The sequence below is a fragment of the Bombina bombina genome, chromosome 7 (assembly GCF_027579735.1).
Source record: "Bombina bombina isolate aBomBom1 chromosome 7, aBomBom1.pri, whole genome shotgun sequence".
Classification (NCBI taxonomy): Eukaryota; Metazoa; Chordata; class Amphibia; order Anura; family Bombinatoridae; genus Bombina; species Bombina bombina.
In genome coordinates this window covers 492,687,018-492,709,444 of record NC_069505.1, presented here as the reverse complement: position 1 = coordinate 492,709,444, position 22,427 = coordinate 492,687,018, and the positions used below count along the sequence as shown (strand labels likewise).

General features: G+C 39.8%; 1 protein-coding gene across 1 annotated transcript in view; it reads right to left on the bottom strand.

The window, feature by feature from the left end:
• Positions 1 to 1,017: 1,017 nt before the first annotated feature.
• The window catches only part of PRSS16 (serine protease 16), a 76,945-nt gene continuing 55,535 nt past the window's right edge, over positions 1,018 to 22,427 (bottom strand). Inside the window, exons 6-12 of the mRNA XM_053721636.1 lie at positions 15,185 to 15,262; positions 7,210 to 7,257; positions 6,781 to 7,044; positions 6,408 to 6,549; positions 5,949 to 6,128; positions 5,674 to 5,819; positions 1,018 to 5,484 (exon numbers count right to left, since the gene is read on the bottom strand). Of these exons, the coding sequence (XP_053577611.1) occupies positions 5,416 to 5,484; positions 5,674 to 5,819; positions 5,949 to 6,128; positions 6,408 to 6,549; positions 6,781 to 7,044; positions 7,210 to 7,257; positions 15,185 to 15,262 (927 nt within the window). The 3' untranslated portion in view covers positions 1,018 to 5,415. The remainder of the gene's footprint in view (positions 5,485 to 5,673; positions 5,820 to 5,948; positions 6,129 to 6,407; positions 6,550 to 6,780; positions 7,045 to 7,209; positions 7,258 to 15,184; positions 15,263 to 22,427) is intronic.

The window sequence follows — 22,427 nt, the reverse complement described above, 5'->3', positions numbered from 1 at the left end:
TCCGGTCCACGGCCCGCCCTGTTTTTTTAATCAGGTCTGATGATTTATTTTCTCTAACTACAGTCACCACGGTATCATATGATTTCTCCTATGCAAATATTCCTCCTTTACGTCGGTCGAATGACTGGGGAAGGCGGAGCCTAGGAGGGATCATGTGACCAGCTTTGCTTTGCTCTTTGCCATTTCCTGTTGGGGAAGAGAATATCCCACAAGTAAGGATGACGCCGTGGACCGGACACACCGTTGGAGAAAGTAATTTATCAGGTAAACATAAATTCTGTTTTTTTTGTGAGGGATAGGCCTTGTTGATTAGTAAAAATGTAGTCAATTCTGCTATGTATTTTGTTAGGGTGTGAGAAAAAGGTAAAGTTGTGGTGGTCTTGGTGAATGAAGTGCCAGGTGTCATATAGGTTGAGGTCTTTCAGGCCTCTCCATAAAGTGTTAGTGACTTTTTTTGGTATCTGGATCTTGGGGTTTGAGCTATCTTTGGCTGGTTGTAGGGGAAGATTAAAATCCCCTGCTAGGAATACAGGGCCTTTTGCAATATCTAACATCTTATTAAACATAGTTTTAAAGAAGGGGGTTTGCTTAGCATTTGGAACATATATGCTAATGAGAGTGATTGGTCTTCCGTAGAGAAGAATCCTAGGAATCTACAGCAGTAAATGTTATGTCCGTCAATTATAACTCAGCTATAGAAGTTGTGTCAGTCTATAATCACTTTTTGAGTCACACAATGTGTACCTGTCAGACATGAGGCCCTCATAACACTATACAAGTTGTACAGCTGTAATAGAGCTAACTGGCACAGTTTGTGTCACTCAGCAATTGAGAGCCTATACAGTCATAAAAGAAATAAAAGTTGTGCCAGCCAATTCTAATGCAGCTGTCGTACCAGTCACCCAGTGAGTCCTAATAAAGCCCCAGTGTCATTGTAAGACTTTTACTCCCTCTAGTGTCTCAACCTATCTGCACCTTCCAATGAAATATCAAATAAAGAAAAGGGGGGAAAAACACTTTTTTTATTAAGGAAAATAATTTTATTTGCAGAAATCACATGAAATATTCTTATAGTCATACAAAACAATAAAAATACAGACATTTTAAAAATATATGTAATAAATACTCAAAAGTATAAAGGTCATATCCAACCCAACGATCCTGTAAAACCGCACAGAACCCTAAATGGTTCTGATCATGAAAAACAATTTTAAACAATGTCATGGCTTTTAAAACAGAATCATGATGATCAGAATTGAAGGGCTATGAAACTGCTGAAATATATATATATATATATATAAATAGAATATGATGAGCCACTTTGCTTTTTCTCTCACTTCCTCAAGAAGGCTGGGGACAAGTTTAAATACATTTCATTCATCTCCCTCTAATTATCGGTGCCGCCATTTTGGAACCTAGGTTCTTCTGAAAGACAGATTTTAGTTGAAATTATGCAAAAAATTCAACCTGCTTTGTTTCTAATGGCAACATTGCTGTACTGTAACTGGACAGTGTGAGGAGGAATGGACCAACATTCCTTAAAGGGACATTAAACCCAGAATTTTTCTTTCATGATCCAGATAGAGAATACAATTTTAAACAACATTCCAATTTACTTGTATTATCTAATTTACTTCATTCTTTAGATATCCTTTGTTGAATAAATAGCAATGCACCTTGGTGAGCCAATCACGCGAGGCATCTATGTACCAGCCACCAATCCGCTGCTACTGAGCCTATCTAGATTAAACCCAGAATTTTTCTTTCATGATCCAGATAGAGAATACAATTTTAAACAACATTCCAATTTACTTGTATTATCTAATTTACTTCATTCTTTAGATATCCTTTGTTGAATAAATAGCAATGCACCTTGGTGAGCCAATCACACAAGGCATCTATGTACCAGCCACCTATCCGCTGCTACTGAACCTATCTAGATATGCTTTTCAGAAAAGTAATCAAGAGAATGAAGCAAATTAGATAATAGAAGTAAATTGGAATGTTGTTTAAAATTATATTTTCTATCTGAATCATAAAATATTTTTTTTTTAGTTTAATGTCCCTTTAAATTAAATGTAAGGAACTTGTTTATCATAGCAAACATTGTTTGTGGCTCTTATCAAAACCATTCTCCTATTTTAATACTTTAAACGTGCCAGACGGTAAAGCTCCGCCTCTTTATACTGGGTGCCGCCATCTTGAAGTTTAGGTATTCTCACAACCTGTGACAGAAATGCTGCTCACTCACAGATCAGTAAAATCAGTTATTTGACAGCTGTATCAAACACTCTTTCTATTATCAACCAGAATCACATTCAGCTGGCAAAAAAATAAAAAAAAAAATAATAAAAAAAATATTGGTATTATCCCTGATCTTTAAAGGGACACTAAACCTAAATATTTTCTTTCACGATTTAGATAGAGCAGCAATTTTAAGCAACTTTCTAATTTACTCCTATTATCAAATTTTCTTTGTTTTCATCCTATCTTTATTTGAAAAAGCAGGAATGTAAGCCTAAGATCCGGCCCATTTTTTGTTTAGCACCTGGGTAGCACTTGCTGATTGGTGGCTAAATGTAGCAAACCTATCAGCAAGCGCTACCCAGGTGCTGAACCAGAAATGGGCCGGCATTTAACTTTTCATTCCTGCTTTATTCAAATAAAGATAGCAAGAGAACGAAGAAAAATTGATAACAGGAGTAAATTAGAAAGTTGCTTAAGATGTCTGCTCTCTGAATCATGAAATAAATAAATTGGGTTTAGTGTCCCTTTAAATGCACACTGCTTTTGTTACAGGGTGTGAGAATACATGTGCTCCAAGATGGCGGCACCCAATATAAAGAGGCGGAGCTTTACCGTCTGACAACTTTAAGGGGTTTAAGTAGAAGAAAGGCTTTGAAGAGAGCTGCAAGAAGAGAAGAAAATGCAATAACATTGTGAATAGTGACCATGCTATTACAGTTATGCGGAGCAGTTTAATATTCCTTTAACTTATTGGTATTGAAGATGGGACCACTAATTTCTGAACCTTAAAGGAATATGAAACCGCAAATTTTTCTTTCATGATTCAGACAGAGCATGCAATATAAACAAGTTTCTAATTTATTTCTATTATCAATTTTTTTCTGTTCTCTTGGTATCTTTTGTTGAAAACCAGGGACATATATGCATAGGAGCCGTCCCATCTGGAGAACTAAATAGCAGCAGTTTTGCAAGAATGTAACCCATTTGTACAATTTCCTGCCAACACAGAATATCATAGCAAGCAAGCAAATTTGATAATAGAAGTAAATTGGAAACTTTTATAAAAATTGTATGCGCTGTCTGAATGACAAAAGAAACATTTTGGGTTTCATATCCCTTTAAAGATACATTGTAGTCAAACTGTTTTTGTTGTCCATATGAAGAGAGCAGTTATTACTAAAAAGGTTATAATAGTCAAAAAATGACATGCGCTAATACGTTAAGAGCATGTCATTTTACGATTATAGACCTGCTCTACTGATGGTCCCAAGAGGAACCCACTTCTCCTCCAATCAGCAGCGCTAGTCTCACAACTCAAATGTGCAACTAGCTCTGCTAATTAGCGGAGTGGTGAGTTCTGCCCGAGACCCAGTCTTTGTGGGGGTTAAACATACAGTAGAGCAGGGTCGATAGTGGTAAAATGACATACTCTAACGGATTAGAGCATGACATTTTTCAACTATTATGGCCCTTTAAGCACAGTGCCTTATTTTGTCTGCATAATATATATAAAGCTATTTCGATTTAAAATATGAACAAATACAACAACAACAACAGTGTTCTCCCCAGGGTCTATTAGAGGGTGCTTCATCCTGCTCATTTTACTGACCAATTGTCTAAAATTTAGGCCAATATTAAAGGGATACTAAACCCAATTTTTTTTTCTTTAATGAGTTAGAGCTTGCAATTTTAAGCAACTTTCTAATGTACTTCTATTATCAATTGTTTGTTGTTCTCTTGCTATCTTTATTAAAAAAAAAGAACAGGAATGTAAAGCTTAGGAGCTAGCCCATTTTTGGTTCAGAACCTGGGTTACGCTTGCTTATTGGTGGCCACCAATAAGCAAGCATTATGCAGGGTGTTGAACCTAAAATTGTCTGGCTCCTACGCTTTACATTCCTGCTTTTTAAATAAAGATCGCAACAGAACGACACAAAATTGATAATAGGAGTAAATTAGAAAGTTGCAAGCTCTATCGGACTCATTAAAGAAAAAAAATGGGTTTAGTATCCCTTTTTTAATGTTTGTTGTACATATTATCAATACATCAAGTTATGTTAAATTATGCACTTAGTCTGTGCTTTGGATTTGTACATAACAGAAAATGTTATACTATTGCAAACTATAACACTGCCCCCTGGCTACTACATAATTCCATCTGGTTGGCAATATTTTCTGTGGCAAACAGAGTATAGTATAAAGTTGTGTACTTCTTATTAATGTACAAACATTAATTGCACCTATCATCTAATGTGTATTAGCAAGTACACAACCAATACTGCTATATTAATTTAAGTGTTGCTCTTCATAAAGAGAAAACCTTTTTTTAAGTACATGCCCTTTAATGCCCAAATTCCTTCCACCAAATATGTTGAATGACTTGTAGATAAATATTGAGAAGTTATTTCTTTTAAATCAGATTTTCTATTATTATGCAAAATTACATTAAAATGTAATAATGTTTTACATTTGTTTTGAAACACTGTCTGTAAAGTTTTAATAAAAAGCAATCTATAGAAACATTAAAAAATACATAAAAAATACACACATATACAACACATTTGTTAATATTCTTTGGTCTCAAGCAAAGGTAAAATTTAAGGCACTGACAGATATTGTAAGAAACAATTTGATAACATCATAATGAAAACAAGGATATTGTGAATGCCCTGGAAGCAAGAGAATCACTACACCTAATATATAATAACTGAATAAAAAAACAATTCAGGGGAGGGGTAATTATCACTCAATAGTTTTACATTGATTTGTATAGGAGGAGATTCTACGTGTAAAATATATTGAGAAAACTATTTGAAAACTATTTTTAAAATAAAAAAAATGTAACAAATTACCTTATGTGATCTTTTGCAAATTACCGGTACTTAATTCACCGGGTTAGTAAAGAAATATTAAGGGTATACACACACAACAAGGTTTTTTTTTTTTTGTTTTTTTTTATAAAGTAGAAACATCTCACCTGTTTGAATATAATTTCAAATTATTTGCATTAAAAAAAGGCATATTTACCTATAAAATTATTCAAATAAAACATTTTTTTCTTCATTTGAATGTGCATTAACAGAGCAAGATCACTATCAATCAAGTATGTATGTATATAAAAGTAGATATGAGGCTTTCGAGCACCAATGGTGTCAACTATCGAGTATTTTAATATTCCATGTCTTGAGGTTTCTTACGAGCAGATTTTAACCATTCAGCTATCTGAACTGCAATTTCCTGCAATAAAGAACAAAAGAATATATAGTTTTTTTAATTTTACTTCAGATTGGAAGAATGTAAAACATGCTTAACATGAAGAGCAAAATCATAACACATTAACAAGAAACCAGTAAAGTTTGCATGGATCTGTATAAGAAACCTTTGAATTTAATTAGTTTCTAATACAAATAAGGAAACCTTCCCTACCTCTCTAGCTTTCTTTAGGGATGGTAGATCACTTTCATGGGAAGGACTCATGTTGGCGCAGTGGGCGGTCCCATTTATAAAGATAGCAATTTCTGAGCGAGACTGGTTTTTCAACACACTGAGCGCATGCCATGGGTCAATGTCACCTGCAAGGGAATAATAGGAAAACCATTAGCAGTGATACCTTAAAATGGTCACTCTCTTTACGATTATTTGGTCTTAACAAAAAGTTGGTAATATTTTAGTAGGATTTTTCTTTTGCCTGTTACAAATACCATTGACAAAGATGATCCTGCTGGACTTGGGTCGATCAGCCCCATAGAACTCATTAGTGTACTGGACTGACTGATGCACATACTCTTTTGGAATCTGGAAGACCAGGGGACAGAGATCCAGTTGGGAATGTAGGGTGATACGTTGGGAAAATGGACAAATATTGTTTTCACATGTCTGATCTGAAATTAAGAAGAGTGTTTAATAAAACAAAAATAAATAACCAAAAAAAAATAAATAACTGTCACAATTGCCTAGAGCATCCCCCAAAACAACATAAACCAAAAGGTTGTCTTATATAACAGATAAATATCGCACACACAAAGTCTCTCTATTCTGATGTGCATATATCTGGTGCACAGAGTTCAAGATGATTTTCACTTCTCTCAGTCATACAATTTTAATTTATTTTTCTTCCAGATCTTTTCTAAGAAGTTTTCACTTTTTCCTTCATCACTTACAGTATCCAAACTCAGTGCAAGTTTGATAGTACCACTGTCGTTCTCCAACACCTATCATACTTTGTGAGGTGCTGTTGAGATCTGCCACAGATTTCTCGTAAGAGTTGTCCACACACTTCAGAACTGTATTTTCCAAAAATCTCTGTAAGAAACAGAAAAAATGAATGTGTTATAATCAAGCCCAGACATGTTGTGTGTGCCCTTGTAGAATAATCAATAATTTAGAAGCAGCCAACAACCTGTTTTTCTTCCCATACTGCAAAATTTAACATCAGCATGATGCCTTTTATCAAAAATTATTTTTATTAGAAGATTACAATTCATTATATTCCTATTTTTTTTTTCAAAAATAAGTTTTTCTGTACCAGCTCACCCGATTAATAGATTTGAGACCATCATAACCAGATTTTGCAGAGGTCATAATCTGGCAGATTCGCCGCACATCAATGTTTTGACCCTCTCCATTATACTGTACTGCCCCCATAAAGATATCCGCCAAATTGCTGACAAACTCTGTGTAATCATTTGGACCATGCAGGGGAGCACAAGATGAAAAATCTTCCTCAAGCTGAGAGGTGTTCCCAGTCTGAAGGATGGAATCTACTGATTGGAAGCCTACGCGGACTGCATCACGGCACTGTTAAGGTGAAAAATGTAAATGTTTGAAGCAATAGAGAAAAGTTTAACATTTTAAAAGTTTGGTGCCATATACAAAATAAATTATCTAATGACTGACACTATAGTTTAAAAGGCAACAATGTCATATAGGAATAAAGTGGTCCAATGACTGATCAGTATTTACCTTTGGTGACCCTCCAATTACTGCATCAGACAAACTTTGAGACACCACCTGAGGACACAAAAAAAACCCACTGAGCACAAGAAAGTACAACATAGAGAGTCAGCTTATCTTTTTATAGTTGTACTCTGTGAAAATCATTACTGGTCTAAAAAGAAACTGCACCAAGGTGATAAATCGCCATAGAGCAGGCTAACAATGTTATTGAGCTGGTTGTTCGTTCCTGTGAGCACGCTTCTCTCGGAGAGTATTAAGTCTCCCCAAAGGGAAGAGAGGCAACTAGACGTGGACTCCTTACTCAGTGTACTTAGATAAATATGGCTGCGCCTCACTGACAAGGCCCAATAAAGGCTTAAACGATCGTCTAGGGTTGTAGTGTTCCTTGTTCAGAGAGGATTGCCTGGTATTTCGGCGCTGTACTGACGTTATTAGGCGGGATCAGACTGATATACTACAGGAAAGTTCTTCTCTGTGAAAAGCATTACTGGGCTAACAAGAAGTTGCACCTAGGTGGTAAATCGACATAGAACAAGCTAACAATGTTATTGAGCTAGTTGTTAGTTCCTGTGAGTGCGCTTCTCTCTGTGTGTTATCTATCTATTACACATTAAAAATATACACTGCTAAAATAATATTTAGCTTAAAACTTATTTGAAATTATGCAATAAACAGCATAAACAATTTAATGCCTATGGTAAAGTTTTCATCAGTGTGAAACTAGGCCTATATATATTAGTAACAGTTGTTACAGCACCTCTTTCAATCATCGTCACCCAGCAGGTAGTGCACATTGCCACTTGGAGTCTTGCAGCTCCATAAATACATAGATAAAGTGAGTCCAGCAGCAGCACTTTTTTCCAGTGCAAAACCCCTTTTATTGAGGTAACTTAAGGGTAAAAAAGAAATAGCGTGATGATTAAGGGCTTAACATCCCTGAAACGTAGCTGTTTTGTATTTGAAAAAACAGTGCTGTTGCTAACCTCACTCTATCTATTTAATCTATATATATATTGAATTGAATTTGTGATTTAAGAAATTAAAAAAGGAAAATACATTTATTCATGTTATGTTATCTTAGAAAAAGTATGTTTACATGAGCGTTTTGAATAAAATTGAGATTGGGGATAATATGTACTTATTAAAAGTACTAATATCATTTGAAATAAATTATATACAACACATTTACTTTCACATAGGGACCGATTTATCAATGTCCGCCCCACATAGATAAATGCCGACAGCATACCCTGTTGGCATTTATTATTCCACAAGCATTGTGTGAAATGCTTGTGCAATGCCGCCCCCTGCACATTCGCGGCCAATCGGCCGCTAGCAGGTGTCAATCATCCCGATCGTATCCGATCGTGATGATTGCTATCTGCCACCTCTGAGGTGGCGGATGAGTTAAGGAGCTGCTTAAAGGGACAGTATACACTCATTTCTCCAACATAGGTGTGTCCGGTCCACGGCGTCATCCTTACTTGTGGGGATATTCTCTTCCCCAACAGGAAATGGCAAAGAGCCCAGCAAAGCTGGTCACATGATCCCTCCTAGGCTCCGCCTACCCCAGTCATTCTCTTTGCCGTTGTACAGGCAACATCTCCACGGAGATGGCTTAGAGTTTTTTAGTGTTTAACTGTAGTTTTTATTATTCAATCAAGAGTTTGTTATTTTAAAATAGTGCTGGTATGTACTATTTACTCAGAAACAGAAAAGAGATGAAGATTTCTGTTTGTATGAGGAAAATGATTTTAGCACCGTAACTAAAATCCATGGCTGTTCCACACAGGACTGTTGAGAGCAATTAACTTCAGTTGGGGGAACAGTGTGCAGTCTCTTACTGCTTGAGGTATGACACATTCTAACAAGACGATGTAATGCTGGAAGCTGTCATTTTCCCTATGGGATCCGGTAAGCCATGTTTATTAAGATAGTAAATAAGGGCTTCACAAGGGCTTATTAAGACTGTAGACTTTTTCTGGGCTAAATCGATTCATTATTAACACATATTTAGCCTTGAGGAATCATTTATTCTGGGTATTTTGATATGATTATATCGGCAGGCACTGTTTTTGACACCTTATTCTTTAGGGGCTTTCCCTAATCATAGTCAGAGCCTCATTTTCGCGCCGGTATGGCGCACTTGTTTTTGAGGACAGCATGGCATGCAGCTGCATGTGTGTGGAGCTCTGATACATAGAAAGGTCTTTCTGAAGGCATCATTTGGTATTGTATTCCCCTTTGGGCTTGGTTGGGTCTCAGCAAAGCAGATTCCAGGGACTGTAAAGGGGTTAAATGTAAAAACGGCTCCGGTTCCGTTATTTTAAGGGTTAAAGCTTCCAAATTTGGTGTGCAATACTTTTAAGGCTTTAAGACACTGTGGTGAAATTTTGGTGAATTTTGAACAATTCCTTCATACTTTTTCGCAATTGCAGTAATAAAGTGTGTTTAGTTTAAAATTTAAAGTGACAGTAACGGTTTTATTTTAAAACGTTTTTTGTGCTTTGTTATCAAGTTTATGCCTGTTTAACATGTCTGAACTACCAGATAGATTGTGTTCTGACTGTGGGGAAACCAAGGTTCCTTCTCATTTAGCTATATGTATTTTATGTCATAAAAAATTTAGTAAAAATGATGCCCAAGATGATTCCTCAAGTGAGGGGAGTAAGCATGGTACTGCATCATCCCCTCCTTCGTCTACACCAGTCTTGCCCATACAGGAGGCCCCTAGTACATCTAGTGCGCCAATACTCCTTACTATGCAACATTTAACGGCTGTAATGGATAATTCTATCAAAAACATTTTAGCCAATATGCCCACTTATCAGTGAAAGCGCGACTGCTCTGTTTTAGAAAATTCTGTAGAGCATGAGAACGCTGATGATATGGTTTCTGAAGGGCCCCTACACCAGTCTGAGGGGGCCAGGGAGGTTTTGTCTGAGGGAGAAATTTCAGATTCAGGAAACATTTCTCAACAAGCTGAACCTGATGTGATTACTTTTAAATTTAAGTTGGAACATCTCCGCGCTCTGCTTAAGGAGGTGTTATCCAATTTGGATGATTGTGATTATCTGGTCATTCCAGAACCACTATGTAAAATGGAAAAGTTCTTAGAGGCCCCGGGGCCCCCCGAAGCTTTTCCTATATCCAAGCGGGTGGCGTACATTGTTAGTACAGAATGGGACAGGCCCGGTATACCTTTAGTACCTCCCCCCATATTTATAAAATTGTTTTCCTATAGTCGACACCAGAAAGGACTGATGGCAGACAGTCCCCAAGGTCGAGGGGGCGGTTTCTACTCTACACAAGCGCGCCACTATACCCATAGAAGATAGTTGTGCTTTCCAAGATCCTATGGATAAAAAATTAGAAGGTCTGCTAAAGATGTTTGTTCAGCAAGGTTCCCTTCTACAACCAATTGCATGCATTGTCCCTGTCACTGCAGCCGCGTGTTTCTAGTTTGATGAGCTAGGAAAGGCGATTATTAGTAATTCTTCTTCTTATGAGGAGATTATGGACAGAATTCGTGCTCTTAAATTGGCTAATTCTTTCACCCTAGACGCCACCTTGCAATTGGCTAGGTTAGCGGCGAAAAAATTCTGGGTTTGCTATTGTGGCGCAGAGCGCTTTGGTTAAAATCTTGGGCAGCGGATGCGTCTTCCAAGAACAAATTGCTTGACATTCCTTTCAAGGGGAAAACACTCTTTGGCCCTGACTTGAAAGAGATTATCTCTGATATCACTGGGGGCAAGGGCCACGCCCTTCCTCAGGATAGGTCTTTTCAAGACCAAAAATAAACCTAAGTTTCGTCCCTTTCGCAGAAACGGATCAGCCCCAAGGGCTACGACTAAGCAGGAAGGTAATACTTCTCAAGCCAATCCAGCCTGGAGACCTATGCAAGGCTGGAACAAAGGAAAGCAGGCCAGGAAACCTGCCACTGCTACCAAGACAGCATGAAATGCGGGCCCCCGATCCGGGACCGGATCTGGTGGGGGGCAGACTCTCTCTCTTCGCTCAGGCTGGGGCAAGAGATGTTCTGGACCCTTGGGCGCTAGAAATAGTCTCCCAAGGTTATTCTCTGGAGTTCAAGGGGCTTCCTCCAAGGGGGAGGTTCCACAGGTCTCAGTTGTCTTCAGACCACATAAGAAGACAGGCATTCTTACATTGGGTAGAAGACCTGCTAAAAATGGGAGTGATTCATCCTGTTCCATTAGGAGAACAAGGGATGGGGTTCTACTCCAATCTGTTCATAGTTCCCAAAAAAGAGGGAACGTTCAGACCAATCTTAGATCTCAAGATCTTGAACAAGTTTCTCAAGGTTCCATCGTTCAAGATGGAAACCATTCGAACACTTCTTCCTTCCATCCAGGAAGGTCAATTCATGACCAAGGTGGATTTCAAGGATGCGTATCTACATATTCCTATCCACAAGGAACATCATCGGTTCCTAAGGTTGAATTCCTGGACAAGCATTTCCAGTTCGTGGCGTTTTCTTTCGGATTAGCCACTGCTCCTAGGATTTTCTCATAGGTACTAGGGTCCCTTCTGGCGGTGCTAAGACCAAGGGGCATTGCTGTAGTACCTTACTTGGACGACATTCTGATTCGAGCGTCGTCCCTTCCTCAAGTAAAGGCTCACACGGACATTGTCCTGGCCTTTCTCAGATCTCACGGATGGAAAGTGAACGTGGAAAAGAGTTCTCTATCTCCGTCAACGAGGGTTCCCTTCTTGGGAACTATAATAGACTCCTTAGAAATGAGGATTTTTCTGATAGAAGCCAGAAAAACAAAACTTCTAGACTCTTGTCGGATACTTCATTCCGTTCCTCTTCCTTCCATAGCGCAGTGCATGGAAGTGATAGGTTTGATGGTAGCGGCGATGGACATAGTTCCTTTTGTGCGCATTCATCTAAGACCATTACAACTGTTCCTGCTCAGTCAGTGGAATGGGGACTATTCAGACTTGTCTCCGAAGATACAAGTAAATCAGAGGACCAGAGACTCATTCCGTTGGTGGCTGTCCCTGGACAACCTGTCACAAGGGATGACCTTCCGCAGACCAGAGTGGGTCATTGTCACGACCGACGCCAGTCTGATGGGCTGGGGCGCGGTCTGGGGATCCCTGAAAGCTCAGGGTCTTTGGTCTCGGGTAGAATCTCTTCTACCGATAAATATTCTGGAACTGAGAGCGATATTCAATGCTCTCAAAGCTTGGCCTCAGCTAGCGAGGGCCAAGTTCATACATCAACCATCAGGGGGGAACAAGGAGTTCCCTAGCGATGGAAGAAGTGACCGAAATCATTCTATGGGCGGAGTCTCACTCCTGCCACCTGTCTGCTATCCACATCCCAGGAGTGGAAAATTGGGAAGCGGAAGTGGGAACTCCATCCGGAAATCTTTGCCCAAGTCACTCAACCGTGGGGCATTCCAGACATGGATCTGATGGCCTCTCGTCAGAACTTCAGAGTTCCTTCTACGGGTACAGATCCAGGGATCCCAAGGCGGCTCTAGTGGATGCACTAGTAGCACCTTGGACCTTCAAACTAGCTTATGTGTTCCCGCCGTTTCCTCTCATCCCCAGGCTGGTAGCCAGGATCAATCAGGAGAGGGCGTCGGTGATTTTGATAGCTCCTGCGTGGCCACGCAGGACTTGGTATGCAGATCTGGTGAATATGTCATCGGCTCCACCATGGAAGCTACCTTTGAGACGAGACCTTCTTGTTCTAGGTCCGTTCGACCCACTCCAGCTGACTGCTTGGAGATTGAACGCTTGATCTTATCAAAGCGAGGGTTCTCAGATTCTGTTATTAATACTCTTGTTCAGGCCTGAAAGCCTGTAACCAGAAAATTACCACATAATTTGGTATATCTGTTGGTGTGAATCTGCAGGATTCCCTTGGGACAAGGTTAAGATTCCTAAGAGTCTATCCTTCCTTCGAGAAGGATTGGAAAAAGGATTATCTGCAAGTTCCTTGATGGGACAGATTTCTGCCTTGTCTGTGTTACTTCACAAAAAGCTGGCAGCTGTGCCAGATGTTCTAGCCTTTGTTCAGGCTCTGGTTAGAATCAAGCCTGTTTACAAAATTTTGACTCCTCCTTGGAGTCTCAACCTAGTTCTTTCAGTTCTTCAGGGGGTTCCGTTTGAACCCTTACATTCCGTTGATATTAAGTTATTATCTTGGAAAGTTTTGTTTTTGGTTGCAATTTTTTCTGCTAGAAGAGTTTCAGAATTATCTGCTCTGCAGTGTTCTTCTCCTTATCTGGTGTTCCATGCAGATAAGGTGGTTTTGCGTACTAAACCTGGTTTTCTTCCAAATCCAGTTTCAAAGAAGGAACGTTTGTTGCACAACTTGGATGTAGTTCGTGCTCTCAAATTTTACTTAGCAGCTACTAAGGTTTTCAGACAAACTTTGTCTTTGTTTGTTGTTTATTCTGGTAAACGGAGAGGTCAAAAAGCAACTTCTACCTCTCTCTCCTTCTGGATTAAAAGCATTATCCGATTGGCTTATGAGACTGCCGGACGGCAGCCTCCTGAAAGAATCACAGCTCACTCCACTAGGGCTGTGGCTTCCACATGGGCCTTCAAGAACGAGGCTTCTGTTGATCAGATATGTAAGGCAGCGACTTGGTCTTCACTGCACACTTTTTCTAAATTTTACAAATTTGATACTTTTGCTTCTTCTGAGGCTATTTTTGGGAGAAAGGTTTTGCAAGCCGTGGTGCCTTCCATTTAGGTGACCTGATTTGCTCCCTCCCTTCATCCGTGTCCTAAAGCTTTGGTATTGGTTCCCACAAGTAAGGATGACGCCGTGGACCGGACACACCTATGTTGGAGAAAACAGAATTTATGTTTACCTGATAAATTACTTTCTCCAACGGTGTGTCCGGTCCACGGCCCGCCCTGGTTTTTTTAATCAGGTCTGATAATTTATTTTCTTTAACTACAGTCACCACGGTAACATATGGTTTCTCCTATGCAAATATTCCTCCTTAACGTCGGTCGAATGACTGGGGTAGGCGGAGCCTAGGAGGGATCATGTGACCAGCTTTGCTGGGCTCTTTGCCATTTCCTGTTGGGGAAGAGAATATCCCCACAAGTAAGGATGACGCCGTGGACCGGACACACCGTTGGAGAAAGTAATTTATCAGGTAAACATAAATTCTGTTTTTCATATAACTGCATGTAATAGACACTACTATAAAGAATACGATGCACAGATACGGTTATAAAAATCCAGTATAAAACTGTTTAAAAACTTACTTAGAAGCTCTCAGTTTAGCTCCATTGAATAGGTAGCCGGAAAGCCCATTGCAAGACACTCCCCCCTCCCCCTTCTTTTGCATATGAAAAGACCCTTTACATAAACAGGAGCAAGATGGAAAAGGTAGCTGACGGTATTCTCATAAAACTTCGGGGCTTGGTTAGGAGTCTGAAAATCAGAGCAATGTTATTTAAAAATAAGCAAAATTATACATTTAAAAAAACCAAAAAAACTTTATGGGCTATATAAATAGATCATCTACAAAACATTTATGCAAAGAAAAAAAGAGTGTATAATGTCCCTTTAACTTATGTTTCCTGCTAGCCTGAAGGCACACGCAGAAACAGCTGCATTGACAGCTTGATAAATCGGTCCGATAGATTCAGTGTTCCCCCCAGGACTTTTTTAGCGGGTGAACCCCCCCCCCCCGGCTGATTTTACTGACCACCCTGCTAAAATTTTAGCCAATATTAAGCTAAAATTAGCTAATATTAATTTAAAAATGTTAAATTTTTATTGCACAAATGATCATTAAATATATTTATGTTAAATTATGCAATTAATTTGTGCTTTGGGTAGCAGAACGTCACAATGCCTCTTGCCAATTTCATTATGCCACCCAACTGGCAACATTTTCTGTGGAGAACACTGTTTTTATATGTGATATAAACACGCTTTAATGGTTTATGTAAAAATATAAAAAATAAATGATGATACCTTGTTATAATCTGTAAAGTCCAGTTCAGCTCTAACAGGAGCAGAAGATGCCACAGCAGCATAGACTAAATGGGGAAACTGAAATATAACACATACATGTAAAATGTGCAGAAATGTATTTAGATCCATTTTTATATTTCTAAACTGGATAGTATTAAAGCATTTACAATCACCTTTGATTTAGTACAAAAAAATTATAATAACCAAGACCAAGATGACCACTATGGTACACCAGTCATCCATAACAAAAATGGCTACCTCAGTTTCAACAAAGTTATTATCCATAACACAATGGCCACTTACTGAACTCCCCAAACCCTGAATTCCAAAATCCAATATTTATTCTAAAATCCAAACTATTTAATTATATTTCTTTCCTAAGATATGGAGCGTCCACAACGTCATTCAATTACTAGTGGGAATATCACTCCTGGCCAGCAGGAGGAGGCAAAGAGCACCACAGCAAAGCCGTTAAGTGTCACTCCCCTACCCATAATCCCCAGTCATTCTCTTTGCCTCTGTCAATGGAGGAGGTGAAGTTTGGTTTCTGAAGAAATGAATTCCTTTTTCGGGTACTTTTCCCTGCAAGCAAGGATTTGGGTTTAGCTGAGTCCATGTAAATCTTTTCAGCAGAGTAGTGGTGGCTTTAAAGCAGTTTGGAAGTTGTGAGGTAGTCCTTGCTTTGTTTCCGAACACACTGCTTCCCATGGTACAGAAAGCCAGAGTTGGTTACTCTGTTCTTTCTTTTTCTACAGGTCTCTGTAAGGAGTATGTGTCCTTTCACGCATTGTGAGCTGTCTTCCTGCCGGACATCTAGACTGCAGATAAGTGCTTTTGTCTTCTAGGTCTTGGAGACTTGCACTTCAGAAGAATATGTCATATGCAGTTGATGGGGACATTTTTAAAATCCTTTATACAGGATTTTCTTTGGCAGTGGGCAGACACATTATGAATGTTGAGACTAGGGGTTAATCGTCCCTTTATTGGGACGTTTTTCCTCTTTGGGCTAATTTTGTTGAAATACTTTATTAGTATGTGTGTGGCTTATGTTTTATACAGGGATTTATGTATAAACTTAAATTTTGGCAGTTTGTTTTCTTGCTTGTTAGCTAGAACAGGCTAACTGACAGACTGCTTGAGCGTTTGTGTAAATTAAGCTCCGGTCATGTGACTTTTCTCTGCTGTCAGATATTCACGGAGCGGAGTCATTGAATTTCAATCTAGTAGTGTCAATCTACTACATGATCGTTTTAAGGACTTCTGGCAGCCAAATTGTGTATAAGTGTTACAGTAAGGCACCTCAGCCTGTCTGAGGTGTAGGGGAGCGTGATTGGTTTATTATTTTAATTAATTTTTGCATAAAGTTAAGCGGCTGTGGTATTAGTATTAGTGACAGTGTATTTAAAACAAATTCTACAATTTGGGGAATTTTTTATTTAGTATTATGGACATGGACCAAGATTCTGTGTCTTTTGAGAAATGCTTGTTATGCCTTGAGGCACAAATTGTTTTGCCTATGCAATTCTGTGCTGCATACTTATCTACAACACTTCAATTTAAAGATAAATGGTTGCCCTCTGAGCCCAATGTCTCTCAGGATGCTGCTGTTCAGGCAATGCCACAACTTTCTCCTCAAAGAATTAGACAGACAGTCACATAGTAAGGTTTCTGTTCCCTCTACTGCTACGCAGGTTGCCCTCCCTCATAAGTCTGATCAGGAGGATACGTCAGTAGCTTCTGAGGGTGAAATCTCAGATTCGGACAGTATTATTCCTTCAGCTGATACTGAAGAAGTAAACTTTAGATTTAAGCTTGAACACCTTTGTGTACTGTTAAAAGGAGGTATTAGCTACTTTGGACAACTCTGATACTTCTGTCGTTAACCCTAAGAAGTCTAGTCAACTTAATAAATACTATGATGTTCCTTCCTCTGTGGAAGTTTTTCCTGTCCCAGACCGTGTGATGGAGATTATTTCTCAGGAATCGGAGAAGCCAGGGATTCCTTTCTCCCCGTCTCCTGTATTTAAAAAGATGTTTCCTGTTGCTGACCCCATTAAAGATTCTTGGCGCACAGTGCCTAAAGTAGAAGGGGCTTTTTCTACTCTGCCTAAGAAAACTACAATCCCTATAGAGGATCGCTGCTCCTTTAATGATCCCATGGACAAAAAGCTGGAAGCTTATTTGAAGATGTATGTTCATCAAGGTCTTCAATGAGAACCTGCATTTTGTATTTCCACAGTAGCAAGTGCGGCATCTTATTGGTGCAACGCCTTGTCTGAATCAATTTTAGTAGAGACTCCGTTGGAGGAGATCCAAGATAGGATTAAGGCTCTCAAACTAGCCAATTCCTTTATTTCTGATGCCAACATGCAAGTTATTAGACTGGGAGCCAAGATGTCTGGCTTCTCTGTCCTAGCCCGTAGGGTATTGTGGCTAAAATGTTGGTCAGCTGATGTTACTTCTAAGTCCAAGCTTCTGGTGCTTCCTTACAAGGGTAAGACCTTTTTCAAACTTGGTCTTGAAGAAATAATTTATGATATTACGGGTGGAAAAGGGTCTTTTTTACCGCAAGACAAGAAGAACAGACTCAAAGGACCTTAAAGTAATTTTCGTTCCTTTTGTAACATCAAAGCTCAAAAGTCTTCCTCTCCCTCTTCCAAGCAAGAGCAGTCCAAGTCGTCTTGGAAGCCCAATCAGTCTTGGAATAAGTGGAAGCAATTAAAGAAACTCTCAGCTGAGTCTAAGTCAGCATTAAGGGTCGGCCCCTGGTCCGGGATCGGATCAAGTGGGGGGCAGACTTTCCCTGTTTTGTCACGCGTGGAGACACGATGTCCCACATCCTTGGGCTGTGGACATAGTATCTCAGGGTTACAAAATAGAATTCAAAACTTTCCCTCTCAGGGGCAGATTCCACCTCTAAAGATTATCTGCAGACCAGGTAAAAAAAAAAAAGAGAGGCATTCTTGAACTGCGTTCAGGACCTTTCCTCCCTGGGAGTGATTGTTCCAGTTCCAGTAAGGGAACAGGGTCTAGGATTCTATTTAAATCCGTTTGTAGTTCCCAAAAAAGAGGGAACTTTTTGACCCATTTTAGACCTAAAGTGCGTCAGCAAGTTTCTCAGGGTACCGTCCTTCAAAATGGAAACCATTCGTTCCATTCTTCCTTTGGTCCAAGAGGGTCAGTTCATGGCGACCATAGACCTGAAGGACGCGTATCTTCATGTTGCCATCCACAGGGATCATCACAAATTCCTGAGATTTGCCTTTCTAGACAAACACTTTCAGTTTGTCGCTCTTCCGTTTAGACTTGCCACAGCTCCCAGAATTTTCTCAAAAGGTTCTAGGGGCTCTCTTGGCAGTGATCAGGTCTTGGGGAATTGCAGTGGCGCCGTACCTGGACAACATATTGGTTCAGAGGCCATCTTTTCAACAAGCAAACTCTCATACAGAGATCTTGTTGTCTTTTCTACGTTCCTACAGTTGGAAAGTGAATCTGGAAAAGAGTTCCCTTGTTCCAGCTACAAGGGTGGTTTTCTTAGGGACCATAATAGATTTTTTATCTATGTACATTTTTCTGATGGAGGTCAGAAAATCCAAAATTCTCTCCTCTTGCCTCTCTCTTCAGTGTACTGCTCGGCCATCAGTGGCTCAATGTATGGAGGTAATTGGTCTGATGGTCGCTTCCATGGACATCATTCCCTTTGCTTGATTCCATTTGAGAGCTCTGCAATTAGGCATGCTCAAACAATGGAACGGAGACCATTTGGATCTGTCTCAGAGGATAGATATAGATCAGTCGACAAGAGACTCTCTCCCGTGGTGGTTTTCTCAGGACCATCTGTCTCAGGGCACATGCTTCCGGAGACCTTCCTAGGTGATTTTGACCACGGACGCCAGCCTGCTAGGCTGGGGAGCAGTCTGAGACTCGTTAAAGGCGCAGGGACTATGGACTCGGGAGGAAAACAAGGGGGTCAACAATCCCTATAGGAGGCGCTATAACGTGACAGAGTATCCTATATGGATATGTAGACTCTCATAAATGGATATATATATATATATATATATATATATATATAGGGCAGCACTCTGACTTCACTGTAAAGAATAGGCAGTTCTGGATAAAACAAAGACAAGGAAAGAGGTGCCGTATGTGTGAATCAATCACCAACTGGGTATAAGAACATCAAAAGACACAGGGTACTCACATGGTGTATAGGCACCCACTTGTGCCAATAGAAGCAGGCTGGTTTTTGCAGCAGACCAGCTAGCTGAACCAAGGCAGTGTACTGGACCCAGCGATGCAGCCACCCCCAGAACTATGGCTGTACACAAGTGTTGTAACTCTCCCAAGGATAGCGGCCAACAAGGTACAAGGGGGGCTGTACCAATAACCTCCCAAGGTAGCGTAGTGAAATATGCACACAGCAATGATAGTTATTATATCACTTTTAAAAAATTTGTTTAATAATACAATAAAAAAACAAGTTAAAAACAGCTCATGCTAAAAATGTGCACAAGAGAATCTATGCAATGCGTTTCACGGTATCCACCTTTTCATCAGGCATAAAAACATGATAATAATATTACCCTTATTTAGGGCTAAGCTACCTCCAACAAAATATGCATTAACCCTCCCCCTACAATTAGTGTGAACACCAATCAGAGCACCCTTTGTCACATTAGTAAAAAGTGGTCACACCTGTGTAACTTTAAATCTGCTATTCACTTATGTATACATTATATTACTGCATTCACAAATGTGGATCAAAATAAATATAATATAAAAGGATTATTCTAAAACATGCTACTCCAAAGACATAATAGCAAACACACCAGCCGTCAATTATAACCACCGGCCATCAACTGTAACCAATGATGCCGTTATTATTTATAAAAACAATGTGATCTAAATGATTTTCGTATCTGCAGCAGTGTGTTTGACAACATGTTTGTTATGGTTGGTCACAATACGGAACCTTTGAGTTTTAGCGTGTTTGTATGTGTCCCTATGTGATACATTGTATCAAAGCAAATGATGATTACATTACTAGTCTATAAACTTGATTAAATCACTGATGTGGGGTGCTTTCCCCTCATAAACATCTTGGCGTTGAGAGCGATTTACAATGTTCTGATGGCTTGGCCTCAATTGTCTTTAGCCTGGTTTACAACATCACCTTAGTGGCTTACATCAACCACCAGGGAGGAACTCGGGAGTTCCTTAGCCATGAAGGAGGTGGCATGGATTATTCAGTGGACGGAAGCTCCCAATTGTGGTCTATCTGCCATCCACATTCCTAGAGTGGACAACTGGGAAGCGGATTTCCTGAGCAGACAGACATTTCATCCCGGGGAGTGGGCTCTCCATCCAGATGTGTTCTCAAGGTTAACCCTCAAATGGGGGGTACCGGAGTTGGAGCTGATGGTGTCTCGGCAGAACGCCAAGCTTCCAAGGTACGGTTCAAGGTCAAGAGATCCTCAGGCCGCTCTGATAGATGCTCTTGCGGTTCCTTGGAATTTCGGTCTAGCATTCCTGTTTTCTCTGTTGGCGTTCCTTCTACAAGTTATTGCTCATATCAAACAAGAGAGAGCATCAGTAATTTTAATAGCTCCTGCGTGGCCTCGCAGGATCTGGTATGCAGACCTAGTGAAGATGTCATCTCGGCCGCATTGGAGGTTTCCTCTGAGGAAAGACTTTCTAACTCAGGGTAAATTCCTCCATCCAAATCTCTTTTCTCTGAAGCTGACTGCTTGGAGATTGAATGCTTAGTTCTGTCTAAGCGTGGATTTTCTGAGTCGGTCATTGAGACTATGATCCATTCTTGCAACCCTGTTACTCAAAACATTTACGATAAGGTATCGCGTAAATACCTTTATTGGTGTGAATCTAAGGGCTACTCTTGGAGTAGGGTCAGGATTCCTAGAATTTTGTCTTTTCTCCAGGAAGGGCTGGAGAAAGGGTTGTTAGTCAGTTCTCTGAAAGGTCAGATTTCTGCATTATCTATTTTGTTACACAGGCCCTGGTCAGAATCAGGCCTGTGTTTCAACCTGTTGCTCCTCCTTGGAGCCTTAATCTTGTTCTTAAAGTTATGCAGCAGGCTCCGTTTGAGCTAATGCATTCCATAGATATTAAGTTGCTGTCTTGGAAGGTTTTGTTTCTTATTGCTATCTCTTCTGCTCGGAGAGTTTTGGAACTCTCGGCTTTGCAGTGTGATTCGCCTTACCTTATCTTTCATGCAAATGAGGCGGTTCCTCATACTAAATTGGGGTTTCTTCCTAAAGTGGTTTCAGATAGAAATATTAATCAGGAAATTGTTGTTCCTTCTCTCTTTCCCAATCCTCCTTCTCATAAAGAACGTCTGTTGCACAACTTGGATCTTGTGCGAGCTCTAAAATTCTACCTACAGGCGACTAAGGATTTTCACCAGTCTTTTGCCCTGTTTGTTTCTCAGGAAAGCATAAGGGTCAGAAGGCTACTTCTACTTCTCTTTCCCTCTGGTTGAGAAGTATGATTCATTTTGCTTATGAAACTGCTGGACAGCAGCCTCCTGAGAGAATTACAGGTCATTCCACTAGGGCTGTCTCCTCTTCTTCGGCTGAGGCTTCTTTTGGAAGAAAGGTTCTTCAAGCGGTGGTGCCTTCTGTTTAGGTCTGCCTGTCTTGTTCTCCCTCTCTGTTCATTCTGTGTCCTCTAGCTTGGGTATTGGTTCCCACTAGTAATTAAATGACTGTGTGGACTATCCATATCTCAGGAAAAAAAAAAATTATGCTTACCTGATCAATTTCTTTCTTTCCGGATATGGAGAGTCCACGACCCCACCCTTTATTAAGACAGTTATTTTTTACTAAACCTCAGGCATCTCTACACCTTTGTGTTATTCATTTTCCATTTCCCTTCGGTCAAATGACTGGGGGTTATGGGTAAGGGAAGTGATACTTAACAGCTCTGCTTTGGTGCTCTTTGCCTCCTCCTGCTGGCCAGGAGTGATATTCCCACTAGTAATTGAATGAGGTCGTGGACTCTCCATATCCGGAAATAAAGAAATTTATCAGGTAAGCCTAAATTTTGTTTTTTCCCCACCTGTAAGTCACAATCTTCTCTGCCTGTGTCTTTGGAATTCCGGATTTGAGAAGTTCAAACACAAAAAAACAAACCAAAGACACAGGCAGAGAAGATTGTGACTTACAGGTGGGGAAAATATTAATTAAATAATTTGAATTTCAGAATAAATTTGGAGTTTGGA